Source organism: Pristiophorus japonicus, chromosome 3 (genome assembly GCF_044704955.1).
Source record: "Pristiophorus japonicus isolate sPriJap1 chromosome 3, sPriJap1.hap1, whole genome shotgun sequence".
Lineage (NCBI taxonomy): Eukaryota > Metazoa > Chordata > Chondrichthyes > Pristiophoridae > Pristiophorus > Pristiophorus japonicus.
Window position 1 is genome coordinate 330,803,093 of NC_091979.1, and position 16,472 is coordinate 330,819,564.

The 16,472-nt window shown below is 50.0% G+C and overlaps 1 protein-coding gene across 3 annotated transcripts in view; it reads left to right on the forward strand.

Moving 5' to 3' along the window:
- The first annotated feature begins 9,635 nt into the window (after window positions 1–9,635).
- LOC139260396 (zinc finger protein 271-like) overlaps window positions 9,636–16,472 on the forward strand; it is a 30,502-nt gene continuing 23,665 nt past the window's right edge. The window contains exons 1-3 of one of the 3 annotated variants that reach the window (XR_011592794.1): window positions 9,636–10,619; window positions 11,008–13,615; window positions 14,705–15,685. Coding sequence is in view for 1 of the 3 variants with exons in the window: in XM_070876962.1 (XP_070733063.1) it covers window positions 11,114–12,403 (1,290 nt within the window). In the remaining 2 variants the exon portion in view is untranslated. Of the gene's footprint in view, window positions 10,620–11,007; window positions 15,686–16,472 lie in introns of those variants that run through there. The other 2 variants (XR_011592793.1, XM_070876962.1) reach the window with 2 other exon arrangements.

Genomic DNA, 16,472 nt, shown 5'->3' on the forward strand with positions numbered 1-16,472 from the left:
TCCTTAGAGCAGGGAAGATTGAGAGGAGATTTGATCGAGGTGTTCAAAATCATGAGGGGTCTTGCCAGAGGAGATAGAGAGAAACTGTTCCCATTGGCAGAAGGGTCGAGAACCAGAGGACACAGATTGAAGGTGATTGGGAAAAGAACCAAAGGCGACACAAGAAGACACCTTTTTGCGCAGCGAGTGGTTAATATCCAGAATGCACGGCCTGAGAGGGTGGTGGAGGCAGACTCAATCACGGCTTTCAAAAGGGAATTGGATAAATACCTGAGAGAAAACATGAGCAGGGCTGTGGGGTAAGGGCGGGGGAGTGGGACTAGCTGAGGTGCTCTTGCAGAGAGCTGACACGTGCTCGACGGGCCGAATGGTCATGTTCCGTGCTGTAACCATTCTCTGATTCTATGGTTCTAACTCTCTCAGCACAAGCCTCTATTCCCTTCTCCCTCATATACTGAACCTAAGTGCATCGATACTGGAAACACAGAGAGACCAATCCAGAGCCGCTCTGTATCAGGGTGGACACTGGATACGGAAGTCGCTCCCTGGCCTCCTGTGGGTCTGTTTGTTGCATCAGTTTGAGCTGGAGTGGAGAGGGAGGAGAAGCTGCTGGGTTTCACCCCCAGTACCTCTGGGCCCAGTCAGGCCCAACAATTTCCAATGAGAGACTGTCAACGGCGGTGGATTCTAGGGGAGATTACTGTCCTCACAATGTAGAAGAGTATTGTTTTAGGAACAAGTATTTCTGTCGAGGCTTTCAATGTACAGATTTGTTTTAATCCATTCTTGGGGTGTGGGAGTCGCTAGTAAGGCCAGAATATATTTCCAATTTCCATTTGCCCCTTGACAAGGTGATGGTGGGGCTTCTCGAACCGCTGCAGTCCGTGTGGTGAAGGTCCTCCCACAATGCTGTTAGGTGAGGAGTTCCAGGATTTTCACCCAGTGACGATGTAGGAATGGCGATATATGCCCAAGTCAGGATGTGAGACTTGGAGGGGAACTTGGAGGTGATGGATTTCCCATGCACCTGCTGCCCCGGTCCATCTAGGTGGTAGAGGTTGTGGGTTTGGGAGGTTCTGTCAAAGTTCTGGTTGAGTTGCAGATGTATAAAGTCCCTCACCTGGCCACCTCTCTCTCCTCCCATAGAGGTCAGAGTCTTGTCTAGGCCCAGACCGGGTGGTGGGTTCCTGTCCCTGAAGGACATTAGTGACCAGTTGGGTTATTACAACAATCCGACAGCTTTCATGGTCACTTTTTTTCTGCTGACGGCCGCACAAATAACCAGGTTCTTTCAGCTCAATTTCACAACCTGCCTTTGTGTTTTTGTGAGTTCTCTCTCACCCACCCTTTTTCCTGTTTGAAATTCACTTTACAGGGTATTAAAAGGGGAGGATTTGTCGACCAAAGGTTCAAACCAAGCATCACATTAAGATCTGACGGAGTCACTCGATTCATCGGGAACGGAATATCATCGGCGTCTGACCATGGAAGCAAAAAGCACCGTTCACAGCGGGGAGAAACAGTACACGTGCTGTGTGTGGACAAGGCTTCAGCCGATATTCTAACCTGGAGAGACACAAGCGCAGTCACATTGGGGAGAAACTGTGGGGACTGTGGGAAAGGTTTCAACTCCCCGTCCCAGCTGGAAACACATCAGCGAGTTCACACCGGGGAGAGGCCGTTCACCTGCCCCGTATGTGGGAATGGATTCACTCGATCATCTGACCTGCTGATACACCAGCGAATTCACACCGGGGAGAGACCGTTCACCTGCTCTGAGTGTGGGAAGGGATTCACTCGGTCATCCCACCTGCTGACACACCAGCGAGTTCACAAGTGACTGCAGGGGTTGGAATCTGCTGTTATTGCTGCTGTTAATCATATCCCAACTGAACCATGCTCATTCTGACAGTTGGTGTTTGTTTCCGCTGATGTTAATAACCCTATAACTGGGCTGGACTTTAATATTTGGGATATAGACAAATAAATTAGTGTTGCTTTCAACACATTGCTATGGATGTTTGTCTTTCCCACCCGAGTGTTTAGCATCACCTAGCTGGAGCTCAGAGAGGACAATCTGAGGGGAGGATCAGATGGGGGGGTGCGGGGGGAGAACTTCAGCCTGGACACAGTCCTTCAGGACCACACTGAGAGGGGCAAACGGGACTTTGGTCTTTCTCATCTCTCTTCACTGACAGCAAAGTCGCCGTGTGGGTTAATCTTGAAACGTGTAAGGTGTGGATGATATCCACCCAAGGGTGTTTAAAGAGATGGGACGGGTGCTCTGTCAGCCCCTTGCCCATATCTCCAACAGCTCAGTAGAGTCATGGGTTGTTCCCTGAGATTGGAAGGAAGCACATGTAGTTCCCATTTTCCAAATTGGGCACAAGTCTGAGCTCGGGAACTGAAGGCCCATCAACGTGACCTCGATCACTGGGAAGGTGCTCGAAGGGATCCTGAGAGATGCTGTTTTCCATCATGGGGAAAGGGAAGGGGCCATTAGAGATACTGAACACAGATTCCAGTAAACATGGTCATCTCTTACTTGAGTTTGTAAAGAAGTTGTTAGGTTGGTGGATGGGGGAATCTGGTTAACATTGTCTACCTCAGGGGGTCAAACTCATTTTTTACGGTGGGCCTGATCCAATATCCTGGCACTTGGCCATGGGTCACATTCAGCAAAAGCTATTAAAATAGGAATAAATGAAGATAAACTACATCGGAATTTACATTTAGATTGTATTTACTTCCGCTGCTCCCAATCCCTGGCACCTCTTAACTTGAGCATTCATGAACTGACCCTGCTCAAACTATAACCACAAGGATATCGGGACATTGTTCTGCCTGTGACCACAAGGCTATGTCACTGCCACACACAGATAGCGTTTCCTTGTTTCACATCTCCATACAAACACCATCACTTCACACATCCCCTTTCTACACAATGGCAGCAGACATGAGCAAGGACATGAGGCTTATTAAAAGACACATTTCATTACAGCAAAGGTTACACTGGGAGAAATGTTCAGTTATTTCCCATTACAGGCAAAATGCCGGACAAACCAGCAGCACACTGGCACCTGAACAGTGTCTCTTCGGCCTACAGGCTTTTCTTAAATAGATTTGGATATAAACTTAAACCAGGTTTGCAGGCGTGATGCTCTATTCACACATTGAAGGTGGAAGAGATGCTGTGGGGCACACGCTAAGTCCAGTAGCTGGAAGTGATTAACAGACTGGGTTTTGTGTTTAGTGATCCCGGGCATGTTACCAATACCAGCAAAGATGAAGATCATGGAATAAAAGGGACAGTAGCAGCATGGATACGCAGTTGGTTAAGTGACAGGAAACAGAGAGTTGTGGGGAAGGGTTGTTTTTCAGACTGTAGGAAGGTACACAGTGGTGTTCCCCAGGGCTCAGTACTCGGGCCACTGCTTTTCTTGATCAATATTCATGACACAGACTTGTGTGTACAGAGTACAATTTCCAAATCTGCAGATAAATCAAAACTTGGAAATATAGTGAACAATGTGGAGGATGATGATAGACTTCAGGAGGACACAGACAGGCTGGTGAAATGGGCCGACACGTGGCAGATGAAACTTAACACAGAAAAGTTTGAAGCGATACATTTTGGTGGGAAGAACGAGGAGAGGCAAAATAAACTAAAGGGTACAATTTTAAAGGGGGTGCATGAATAGAGAGACCTGGGGGTATATGTGCACAAATCACTGAAGGTGGCAGAGCAGCTTGAGAAAGTGGTTAAAAACGCTTACAGGATCCTGGGCTTCACAGAGACATTGGGGACAAAAGCAAGGGCGTTCTGATGAATTTTTATAAAACACTGGTTCAGCTTTAACTGGAATATTGTGTCCAATTCTGGGCACCGCACATTAGGATGTGAAGGCCTTAGTGAGAGTGCAGAAAAGATTTATGAGAATGATTCACGGGATGAGGGACTTCAGTGACGTGGATAGACTGGAGAAGCTGGGGTGGTTCTCCTTGGAGCAGAGATGGTTGAGAGGAGATTTGATCGAGGTGTTCAAAATAATGAGGGGTCTGGACAGAGTAGATCGAGAGAAATTGTTCCCATTGGTGGAAGGGTCGAGAACCAGAGGACACAGATTTAAGGTGATTGACAAAAGAACCAAAGGCGATATGAGGAAAAACATTTTTACGCAGCGAGTGGTTAGGATCTGGAATGCACGGCCTGAGAGGGTGGTGGAGGCAGACTCAATCACGGCTTTCAAAAGGGAGTTGAATAAGTATCTGAAGGAAAAAAATTGCAGAGCTATGGGGAAAGGGCAGGGGAGTGGGACTAGCTGAAGTGCTCCTGCAGAGAGCCGGCACAGGCTCGACGGGCTGAAAGGCCTCCTTCTGTGCTGTAACCATTCTATGATTCAGTACCCCAGCAACTTCCTCGTTTACCATCACTTTGGCAAAGTCCTGTTAAACACCGATGTAAAGTACTCATTTAGTACCTCAGCCATGCTTTCTGCCTCATCAATAGGTCTCCAGTTTGGTCCCCAATCGGCCTCACCACTCCTGACAACTCTTTTACTGTTAATATGCCTTCAGAAGACCTTTGGATTGACCTTTATGTTAGCCGCCACTCTGTTCTCAACTGTCTCTTTGCCCCTCGTATGTCCTTGTTCACTTGTCCTCTGTACTTTGTATATTCAGCCTGATTCTCCCTTGAGGGTGCTCCAAGATGGTTCCTGGGGTGGAAACTCCTTTCTGAGCTGCTCAACTGTATCCGTGATCATCCTCTGGGCTTCTTCCCCAAATCTCCTTTCTTCCACTCCTTATGTTATCCTGCCCCTGATCGTGAAGGTATTTCAGTCCAAGTTCCCAGTTCCCCAAGTTCCAAGTGTTTTATGTCTGAGAGCTTGCATCGGCTGGATCTCTGAACAAACTTGATTATACTTCACTGTTGAACAGGACTTTGTTGCTCTGCCGACGACACTGTTTGACTCATCGGCTGTGGCTTTGCTCTGCTTTTAGTCGCTTCAAGTCTTGGCTCTGAATTCTTAGTCACATTGGTTCCCGGTCTACTGGACATGGGTGGACATCGCTCGACTACATTTCTGCACTGGACTACACTGGATTACATCGCTACGTTTCTGCACTGGACTGCACTGGATTACACCGCTACATGTCTGCACTGGACCACACTGGATTACATCGCTATGTTTCTGCACTGGGCTACACTGGATTACACCGCTACATGTCTGCACTGGACCACACTGGATTACACCGCTACATGTCTGCACTGGACTACACTGGATTACATCGCTACGTTTCTGCATTGGACTACACTGGATTACATCGCTACATTTCTGCACTGGACTACACCGCTACATGTCTGCATTGGACTACACTGGATTACATCGCTACGTTTCTGCACTGGACTACACTGGATTACACCGCTACATGTCTGCACTGGACCACACTGGATTACACCGCTACATGTCTGCACTGGACTACACTGGATTACATCGCTACGTTTCTGCATTGGACTACACTGGATTACATCGCTACGTTTCTGCACTGGACTACACTGGATTACACCGCTACATGTCTGCACTGGACCACACTGGATTACACCGCTACATGTCTGCACTGGACTACACTGGATTACATCGCTACGTTTCTGCATTGGACTACACTGGATTACATCGCTACATTTCTGCACTGGACTACACCGCTACATGTCTGCATTGGACTACACTGGATTACATCGCTACGTTTCTGCACTGGACTACACCGCTACATGTCTGCATTGGACTACACTGGATTACATCGCTACGTTTCTGCACTGGACTACACTGGATTACATCACTATGTTTTGGCACATATTCCAGAATCATTCTGGAATGTAAAGATAAACCCCAGCTTCGATTCTCCACTGCTCACCACCTTTTTAAACCCCTCTCCCCAGTCTTCACCCTCATCTTCTTTGTCTCTAAGATTGAGACCATCCGTTCGGCCGCCTCTGTCTCTTCCCTTCCTTCCCCTAGCCCATTGGGCCAAATTCCTCGAAGGATCTCCCCTGCCCTAGACCTGACCTCACATCTTTCTCCAGTTTCACTCCGATCTCCCCTCATGACCTTTCCGAACACAGGAGGCCCACTTCCTGCTCCCTTGACCCTATTCCCACCAAACTGCTGACCACCCAACTTCCTTTTCTGGCTCCCATGTTAGTTCACATTCTCTCTCCTCAGGTACTGTCCCCTTCTCCCTCAAATCTGCTGTCATCACCCCTCTCCTCAAAAAAACAATGCTCAACTTCCCCTTTCCTCTCCAAAGTCCTTGAACATGTTGTCGCCTCCAAAATCCGTGCCCATCTTTCCCGGAATTCCATGATTGAATCCCTCCAATCCGGTTCCCGCCCCTGCCACAGGGACCGAAACAGCTCTCATCAAAGTCACAAATGACATCCTTTGTGACTGTGACAAAGGTAAACTATCTCTCCTCATCCTTATTAACTTATCTGCAACCTTTGACACAGTTGACCACTCCATCCTCCTCCAACGCCTCTCCACCATCGTCCAGCTGGGTGGGACTGTACTCGCCTGGTTCCATTCTTATCTATCTAATCGTAGCCAGAGAATCACCTGCAATGGCTTCTCTTCCCACGCCCGCATCGTTACTTCTGGTGTGCTCCAAAGATCTATCCTTGGCCCCCTCCTATTTCTCATGTACATGTTGCCCTTTAGCAAAATCATCCAAAAACATAGTGTCAGTTTCCACATGTACGCTGATGACGTCCAGTTCTACCTCACTACCACTTCTCTCGACCCTTCCATGCTCTCTAAATTGTCTGACTGCTTGTCCAATATCCCATTGCATATTGGGAAGATCGAAGCAATTGTTATTGGTCCCTGCCACAAACTCCGTTCCCTAGCCACTGACTCCATCCCTTTCCTTAACTTCTGTCTGAGGCTGAACCAGACTGCTCGCAACCTTGTTGTCAGATTTGACTCTGAAATGAAATTTTTACCACATATCCACAGCATAACTAAGATTGACTATTTCCACCTCTGTAACATTGCCCGTTTCCACCCTTGCCTCAGCTCATCCGCTATTGAAGCCCTCATCCATGCCTTTGTTACCTCGAGACATGACATTTCCAATGCGCTCCTGGCTGGCCTCCCACATTCTATCCTACGTAAACTAGAGGTGATTCAAAACTCGGCTAACTCACACACGTCCCGCTCACCCATCACCCCTGTACTCATTGACCAACATTGGCTTCCACAACCCCCCGAGATATCTGTGCTCCTCTAATTCTACCCTCTTGAGCATCCCTAATTATAATCACTCCACCATTGGTGGCCGTGGCCATGCCCTCTGTTGCCTCAGCCCCAAGCTCTGGATCGTTCTGCCTAAATGTCTCTACCTCTCTTTCCTCCTTCAAGATGCTCCTTAAAACATACCTCTTTGACCAAGCTTTTGGACACCTGCGCTAATTTCCATTTATGTGGCTCAGTGTCAATTTTTTTTCTCAACACTTCTGTGAAGCGCCTTGGGATGTTTCACTATGTTAAAGGCGCTATATAAATACAAGTTGTTGTTGTTACAAACAGATTATAGCTAAACTCTTGCAAAAGGTGGGCCAAAGAAGCTTCATAATCTCATCAATAGGGCACTAAATCGTCAGCAAAATATTTGTTTGCATATATTGCACCGTGATTTGCTTCCTTGTTTTGAGAAATACTTGACAATGGGCCAGATTTTGCAGTCAACACTTGCACTTGCCCACACATTTTCTGTGGGGATTTGCACTGGAACTTGCTGTGATTAAAAAGCCATTTTGTGCAGCGTCCTCTACAGGGGATCTGGGACCTGTGTGAACAGGGAAAGCAAGTTTCTCTGGAACAATCTTGCCTCTCCCTAAGTTGTAAATCCCCTGTCCAACACACTCTCCCTCCTGGTCACACCTCGTTGTTTAAAATCCAGATTCATCGCATTCTCGGATATTTCTCCATTTCACGCCTGAACTTGCTGCGTGATGCTGGTGTTCGGCCCCAGTCACTGTTTGCCCTCCAGTACCTTGCCAAATGGTAATTCTGAGCTTGTGGGTCTATACTGAAGGTGCTGCATGATGGAGGGGAACGAGGGGGGTTCGGCCCCAGTCACTGTTTTCTGCAATCAATCTATGTACCTTTAACTAACAGTGACATGGAAAGAGGGAAATTAATGATCTTTTCAGCACCTGGCTAGCTCAGAGGAAGAAAACAAATAAGGCCATGAATCTGAGTTGGGAAATACAATTAGAGAAACATGGTTCAATATATAAACTAAACTATTTCAAATCAAATCAATTGTTACAATGAATATATTCATTTCATGTCAAGTGGGAAACAAGTGATGTCTGGGCTGTGCAGGAGCGTTTGCTCCCGATTACACAACGTGTCTCCGCTCCAAATTAATTTCCTTCAGTGTTGCCAGAGCAAATAGCGATTATGGTGGATGCCCTTACCCAGAGGGCGCCGCGTGGTTGAATAGGCCCTATCTCCATCAGTGGGGGCGCAACGCGCAGGCACGGAGACCGGAGCATGCGCAGTGTGGTTCCCGGAGACTGAGCGGGGCGAGCGCGGCCTCAGCAACACGCAGTGTGGGTCCCAGGCCCCAGGCCCCAGGCCCAGGAAACCCCGCCCGCCCGGGGGCCCGGGGGCCCGGGGGCAGCGAGAGCCTCCCCCCCCCCCCCCACACCTTGCATTGATCCAGCAATCGCGGCCGCTGTGTCCCGGGGGGGGGGCTCCCTGGCCTCCCTGGCCCCCCCTGTGTGTGTTTGAGTGGGAGTGGAGGAGGAGGCCGCTGTGTCCCGGGGGGGGCTCCCTGGCCTCCCTGGCCCCCCCTGTGTGTGTTTGAGTGGGAGTGGAGGAGGAGGGGGCCGCTGTGTCCCGGGGGGGGCTCCCTGGGCTCCCTGGCCCCCCCTGTGTGTGTTTGAATGGGAGTGGAGGAGGAGGGGGCTGCTGTGTCCCGGGGGGGGCTCCCTGGGCTCCCTGGCCCCCCCTGTGTGTGTTTGAGTGGGAGTGGAGGAGGGGGCTGCTGTGTCCCGGGGGGGGGGCTCCCTGGCCTCCCTCCTGTGTGTGTTTGAATGGGAGTGGAGGAGGAGGGGGCTGCTGTGTCCCGGGGGGGGGCTCCCTGGCCCCCCCTGTGTGTGTTTGAATGGGAGTGGAGGAGGAGGGGGCCGCTGGGTCCGGGGGGGGGCTCCCTGGGCTCCCCCCTGTGTGTGTTTGAATGGGAGTGGAGGAGGAGGGGGCCGCTGTGTCCCGGGGGGGGCTCCCTGGGCTCCCCCCTGTGTGTGTTTGAATGGGAGTGGAGGAGGAGGGGGCTGCTGGGTCCCGGGGGGGGGCTCCCTGGCCTCCCCCCTGTGTGTGTTTGAATGGGAGTGGAGGAGGGGGCTGCTGGGTCCCGGGGGGGGCTCCCTGGCCTCCCCCCTGTGTGTGTTTGAATGGGAGTGGAGGAGGAGGGGGCCGCTGTGTCCCGGGGGGGGCTCCCTGGCCTCCCCCCTGTGTGTGTTTGAATGGGAGTGGAGGAGGGGGCTGCTGGGTCCCGGGGGGGGCTCCCTGGCCTCCCCCCTGTGTGTGTTTGAATGGGAGTGGAGGAGGGGGCTGCTGGGTCCCGGGGGGGCTCCCTGGCCTCCCCCCTGTGTGTGTTTGAATGGGAGTGGAGGAGGAGGGGGCCGCTGTGTCCCGGGGGGGGCTCCCTGGCCTCCCCCCTGTGTGTGTTTGAATGGGAGTGGAGGAGGGGGCCGCTGTGTCCCGGGGGGGGGCTCCCTGGGCTCCCTGGCCCCCCCTGTGTGTGTTTGAATGGGAGTGGAGGAGGGGGCTGCTGGGTCCCGGGGGGGGCTCCCTGGGCTCCCCCCTGTGTGTGTTTGAATGGGAGTGGAGGAGGAGGGGGCCGCTGTGTCCCGCCCCCGGTGCTGGGCCCAACAATTGCCCATGTGGGGCTGTCAATGGAGGTCGGTTCTGGGGGAGGTTACATTGTTAAACACACCCTGTCCGCACAATGTCACACAATTGTTTTAGGAACAAGTATTTCTGGAGAGGCTCAACAAGGTGAAGGCAGAGAGGATGTTTCCACTCACCGGGGACTAAAACTAGGGGCCACAGTCTCAGAATAGGGGGCCGCCCAGTTAAACGCCCAGTTATCTTCTCTCGGAGGGTTGTAAATCTGTGGAATTCTCTGCCCCAGAGAGCTCTGGAGGCTGGGTCATTGAATATATTTAAGGCAGAGACAGACAGATTTTTGAGTGATAAGGGAATAAAGTGTTATGGGGACCGGGGCAGGGAAGTGGAGCTGAATCAATGATCAGATCAGCCATGAAATGGAATGGCGGAGCAGGCTCGAGGGGCCAAATGACCCACTCCTGCTCCTATTTCTTATGTTCTAATCCATTTTACATATACAGATTTTTTATTTGTTCCGGGATGTGGCCGTCGCTGGCAAGGCCAGCATTTATTGTCCGTTCCTAATTACACTTGAGAAGATGCTGGTGAGCTGCCGACTTGAACCGCTGCAGTCCGTGTGGTGAAAGTGCTCCCACAGTACTGTTAGGGAGGGAGTTCCAGGATTTTGACGATGAAGGAACGGCGATGTATGACCAAGTAAGGATGGTGTGTGACTTGGAGGGGAACTTGCAGATGATGGTGTTCCCATGCGCCTGCTGCCCTTTTCCTTCAGGGTGGCGTCCCTGATTTCCCACATAAGAATTAGGAGCAGGAGTCAGCCATCTGGCCCTTCGAGCCTGCTCCACCAGTCAATAAGACCATGGCTGATCTTCGACCTGAACTGGACTTTCCCAACCGATCCCCATATCGCTGAGAAACATTAGTGAGATTTTAATGACAATCCAGCAGCTTTCATGGTTACTATATTTCTAGACCCTGTCCCAGAAATTCCCTGATTGATTAAGCTCAATTTTACAACCTGCCTTTGTGTTTTTGTGGGTTCTCTCTCACACTCCCTTTTACCTCTTTTATATTTATTTTACAGGATATTAGAAAGGGAGGATTTATAGATGGGAAATTTAACACCAACATCACATCAAGATCTGACACAGTCAGTCTATTCATCGGGACCTGAATACATCAAATAGAACATGGAAGCAAAAAGCAGTGTTGACAGAGGGGAGAAACCGTACACGTGTTGTGTGTGTGCACAAGGATTCAGCCGATCCTGTGGCCTGGCCAAACACAAACGCAGTCACACTGGGGAGAAACCATGGAAATGTGGGGACTGTGAGAAAGGATTCATTTTCCCATCTGAGCTGGAAACTCATCGACATAATCACACTGGGGAGAGGCCGTTCAATTGCTCTGAGTGTGGGAAGGGATTCACTCAGTCATGTGACCTGCTGACACACCAGCGAGTTCACACTGGGGAGAGGCCGTTCACCTGCTCCGAGTGTGGGAAGGGATTCATTTCTTCATCTCTCCGATGGAGACACCAACTTGTTCACACAAAATTGAGACCTTTTAAATTTTCTGACTGTGAGAAGAGCTTTAAAAGCAAAAACCATCTGGTTACACATGAGCGAGTTCATACTGGGGAGAGGCCGTTCATCTGCTCCAAGTGTGGGAAGGGATTCAGTTGTTCATCCCAGTTGCTGAGACACCAGCTTGTTCACACCAACATGAGACCTTTTAAATGTTCTGACTGTGAGAATAGCTTCAAAAGTAAAAAGAATCTACTGATACACCAGCGACTTCATTCTGCGGAGAGACCGTTCACCTGCTCTGAGTGTGGGAAGCGATTCACAAATTCAACCAACCTGCTGACACACCAGCGGGCTCACACTGGGGAGAGGCCATTCACCTGCTCTGAGTGTGGGAAGGGATTCACAAATTCAACCAACCTGCTGAGACACCAACTGGTTCACACCAATGTGAGACCTTTTAAATGTTCTGACTGTGAGATGAGATTTAAAAGCAAAACGGTTTTGCTGATACACCAGCGAGTTCATGCTGAGGAGAGGCCATTCACCTGCTCCGAGTGTGGGAAGGGATTCACTTGTTCATCTCATCTTCAGATACACCAACGACTTCACTCTGAGGAGAGGGCATTCACCTGCTCCGTGTGTGAGAAGAAATTTGCTTGTTCGTCCAGCCTCACGGAACATCAACTTGTTCACACTGATAAGAGACCTTTTAAATGTTCTAACTGTGAGAAGAGCTTTAAAAGCAAAAGGGTTCTGCTGGCACACCAGCGCACTCACACTGGGGAGTGGCCGTTCACCTGCTCCTTGTGTGGGAAGGGATTCAACAGTAACTCCCAACTTCTGAGACACCAGCACACTCACACTGGGGAGAGGCCGTTCACCTGCTCAGTGTGTGGGAAGGGATTCACTCATCCGTACAACTTGCTGAGACACCAGCGAGTTCACAAGTGATTGCAGGGGTTGGAATCTGCTGTTATTGCTGCTGTTAATCATATCTAGGACTGAACCATGTTCAATGACAATTGGGTTTACTCCTACTGTGGAAGCCCACCACTGACCCTGCTGGGGTTATAGGCTCAGGAAGTGGGGCCGTCAGGAGTGGGCTGTAAGAAAGCTGGGTTTCGGTATCCGGACAAATACCTGTATATGGCGAGGTACCAGAGGAATCCTTATTGGTTAAGATTTGGAATGCACTGCGTGGAAAGGTGATGGAGGCAGACTCAATCACAGATTTCAAAAAGGAATTGGATAAGTAACTGTCGGAAAAACATTTGCATGGTTCCGGGGATAGTGCTCTTGCAGAGGGCTGCCAAAGGCTCAACGGGCCGAATAGCCTCCTTCTGTGCTGTAACATTCTATGATTCTATACTAAGGAACCATCAGGGGTTCTACCGGCCAGCGTAGGCCGAGGGGGAATGCTGCCTGATTCCCCAAACTGTTTCACATTGAACCCAGTTCAGATCCAGATCAATTCAGTTTACAGAAGAATAGAGAGAAATATCGCCCCCAACTGTAGGAGACAAAAGCAGCCATTGGAGAATCTAAGAGATCTTTGGAAAAGAAGAGAGTGCTCAATTATGGTAATCATTGCAAAAGCTTTTCCAGCTACGTCAGGAGGCAGAAGACCATTAAAGATGGTTTAGTGCAGGGGTGGGCCATTATTTGGGCTGGAGGGCCACTGAACAAGTTTTGCTGAGCTGTTGAGGGCCGCCCACCAATGTTCCCCCCCCTAAGGTGGGCGGCCGCACGGTCACGCACCAATCGCGGGGTCCCACCAGTTCCCGCCGCTGGAAGAGACACTGTGCAGCAGATTTAAAGGGACCACGTCACCAGCTCCCGCCGGTGGAAGGGACACGGTGCAGCAGATTTAAAGGGACAGGGTCACCGGCTCCCGCCGCTGGAAGAGACACTGTGCAGCAGATTTAAAGGGACCACGTCACCAGTTCCCGCCGCTGGAAGAGAAACCGTGCAGCAGATTTAAAGGGACAGGGTCACCGGCTCCCACTGCTGGAAGAGACACTGTGCAGCAGATTTAAAGGGACAGGGTCACCAGCTCCCACCGCTGGAAGGGACACGGTGCAGCAGATTTAAAGGGACAGGGTCACCAGCTCCCGCCGCTGGAAGAGAAACCGTGCAGCAGATTTAAAGGGACTGCGCATGTTGGTGAGAACAAAGTGCTAAATTGGTAAATTTGAAACGGTCCCACTCTTATTGTTGAGCATCACACCATTTCTACCCTCCCAATAATTTATAAACATAAAGCCAGATACTATCTTAAATACACAAAATGTGGCCTGAAATAGTAAAATCTTCCGTCACTAAATGAATGAAATGATCGATCGATCGATTATCTGTTGTACTGAATGTCTACGGGGCTCTTTGGCAGAGCAGCTTGAGTATTTTGAAGCACAAGTCGCTCTTTGTGGACACAGTTCCTGCTTCACAAACCTAACGAACGTAATAAATAATTAACGGACACTGGCACAGCTGCCAGTTCAACAAATGGCAGCACAGAATGGTGGGATGTGGGTTTGTGCCCATTGTCCCTCACACAGCAAGTCCGCAATCTCCACTGGACTGTCGGGAAGGAGGAGGGGTCAACAGAAAATGAGCATGTCCCACTAGGCAGTAAATGTGGAGGGTGAGATACCACGGGTCACAGTCAGAGATCTGGGAGCAAGTGGGCCACCTTTTCTCTCAGCTGAGAATGCACTGGTTGTGGGCAGGGACCGAAAGTCTAAAAACACCCAACACAGAGTAAAAGGCAAAAGGAAACTTCAAAGGGTTTGTTGAAAGTAAGAAAATACTATATTTGTAAAATAAATGCAGGTAGTTCATTAACTAAACTCTTATTTACTCAAACAATCATATTCCAATAAGTGATATTGCAGCTTGTTATTGATAATTAGAGATGTACTTTATATGTAAATAGTGTGTGAGGTTTAAAAGCACATCGCTTCCCATTTGGCCATTCATGTTGCTGCGGAACTGCTCAGACTGTTTCCATGGTTATTTTTTTTCCTTTTGGCCATTTTTAGCAGTTGTCCTTCTATTTCTGCTCCTAATTCTTATATTCTATTTTCTTATGCTTAGCTCTCTCTATAGCATGCTGCTTCCACTGTTTAACATGCACATAGTCCTGTGTTGTAGCTTCACCAGGATGGCACCTCATGCTGCTCCTCCTGGCTTGACAGTAGTAGTAGAGTGAGGGATGTGCCGGGTCATGAGGCCGTTCGTTTGCTCCGTATGCAGGAAGGGATTCGCTCATACGTCCCACCTGCTGAAGCACCAGTGAGTTCACACTGGGGAGAGGCCATTTACCTGCCCCGTGTGCGGGAGAGATTCATCCATTCACCCAACCTGCGGGCGCATAAGCTTGATCACACTGGCGAGTGGCCATCGCGATGTTCCGACTGTGGGAAGGACTTTAAAAGCTTCTGGCAGCTGAACAGACACCAGAGAAAGATCGTTCACCTGCTGCGTGAGTGAGAAGGTTTTCAGTGATCCATCCAACCTGCGAGCACACCAGTGCCTTCACACTGTTGAGAGATCATGTAAGTGTTCTGACTGAGGGAAGAGCTTTAGCAGACACAGGAATCTATCACACTGCTCCCTGTGTTCAAAACGATTCACTCTGTTATCCACCCTGCTGAGACACCGGCGAGCTCACACTGACGAGAGACCTTTTAAATGTCCTGACTGTGGGAAGGACGAGAAAAGCTCCAATAACCTGCTGAGACACCGGCGAGCTCACACTGTTCTGTAGCGCAGGGCCCTGCAGATGGCTGGGGCACCATGATTGTGGAACGGATGAATGTTTTATAAATTTTGTACTACTGTTTAATCTTTCAAACTGTTGTGCTCGCTGACCTACATTCCTCCCGGTTAAGCAACGCCTCGATTTCAAAATTATCATCCTTGTTTTCAAATCCCTCCATGGCCTCTCCCCTCCCTATCTCTGTAATCTCCTCCAGCCTCACAACCCATGAGATATCTGCGCTCCTCTAATTCTGACTGCTTGAGCATCCCTGATGCTAATCGCTTAACCTTCTGTTGCTTCGGCTCTAAGCTCTAAAATTCGCTCCCTAAACTTCTCCGCCTCTCATTCCTCCTTTTAAGACGGTCCTGAAAACCTATGTCTTTGTCACCTGTCCTAATATCTACTTATGTGGTTTGGTGTCAAGTTTTTGTCTTATAACACTCTGTGAAATTCCTTGGGACGTTTTACACATTAAAGGCGTTATCTAAATACAAGTTTTTGTTGTTGCTGATTACCTTGATTTGACCGTTCATGCTATTATATAGAATGTACCACACAGAAACATGTCATTTGGCCAAACTGGTCTATTTTGTGCTTTAAACTTCACACAACCCTCCTCCCACCCTATCAACATATCCTACTATTCCTCTGCAGTGAAGAGTTCCAGTCATGGGTTGCCTTCTAATGTCTGTCCAAAGGGCCAATGTGTGAGCGTATGCAGTGATTGTTAGCAGCCTAGTCAACCGTGGGGGCATCACAGTCCAAAAACCCCCCTTTGTAGACTTGGCCTTTGCTGCTGGGGTGAGTGGACAGTGATCAGTAGCAGGAGCCCAGGGCACTGAGGCTAACTGCAGTCTCCCAAACTGCAGCCCAGGCTGGGATCAGCTGACAACCCCCACAGTGAGCAGCTGGAGTGTGCAACATATCCTGGTCTGCACTGGGGAGGTCAACGGTCAGCACACAATGTCGTCAACCTTGACCCCCAGCCTCCCTCACTCAGGAGAGCCAAGTTGCGTTGATGTCATGACGCCTGCACTTTTCATCACGTCACACGTTCCAGCGCGGGTCACCCTCGGTCGCTCGCCCACTGTTCCCGTGATCTCGCTCCCCATTGGTCGGAAACTCCTGCCAATCAGGCCGTGGGCCCGGGTCACGTGTCCCTCGAGCGGCGCCGCCCAACGGCCGGCGGCGGAGAGAAGGTTCCGGAGCGGGGAGGAGGAGGAAGTCGCGGTGGGGAGGCTTTCTAAACACCCGGGGTAA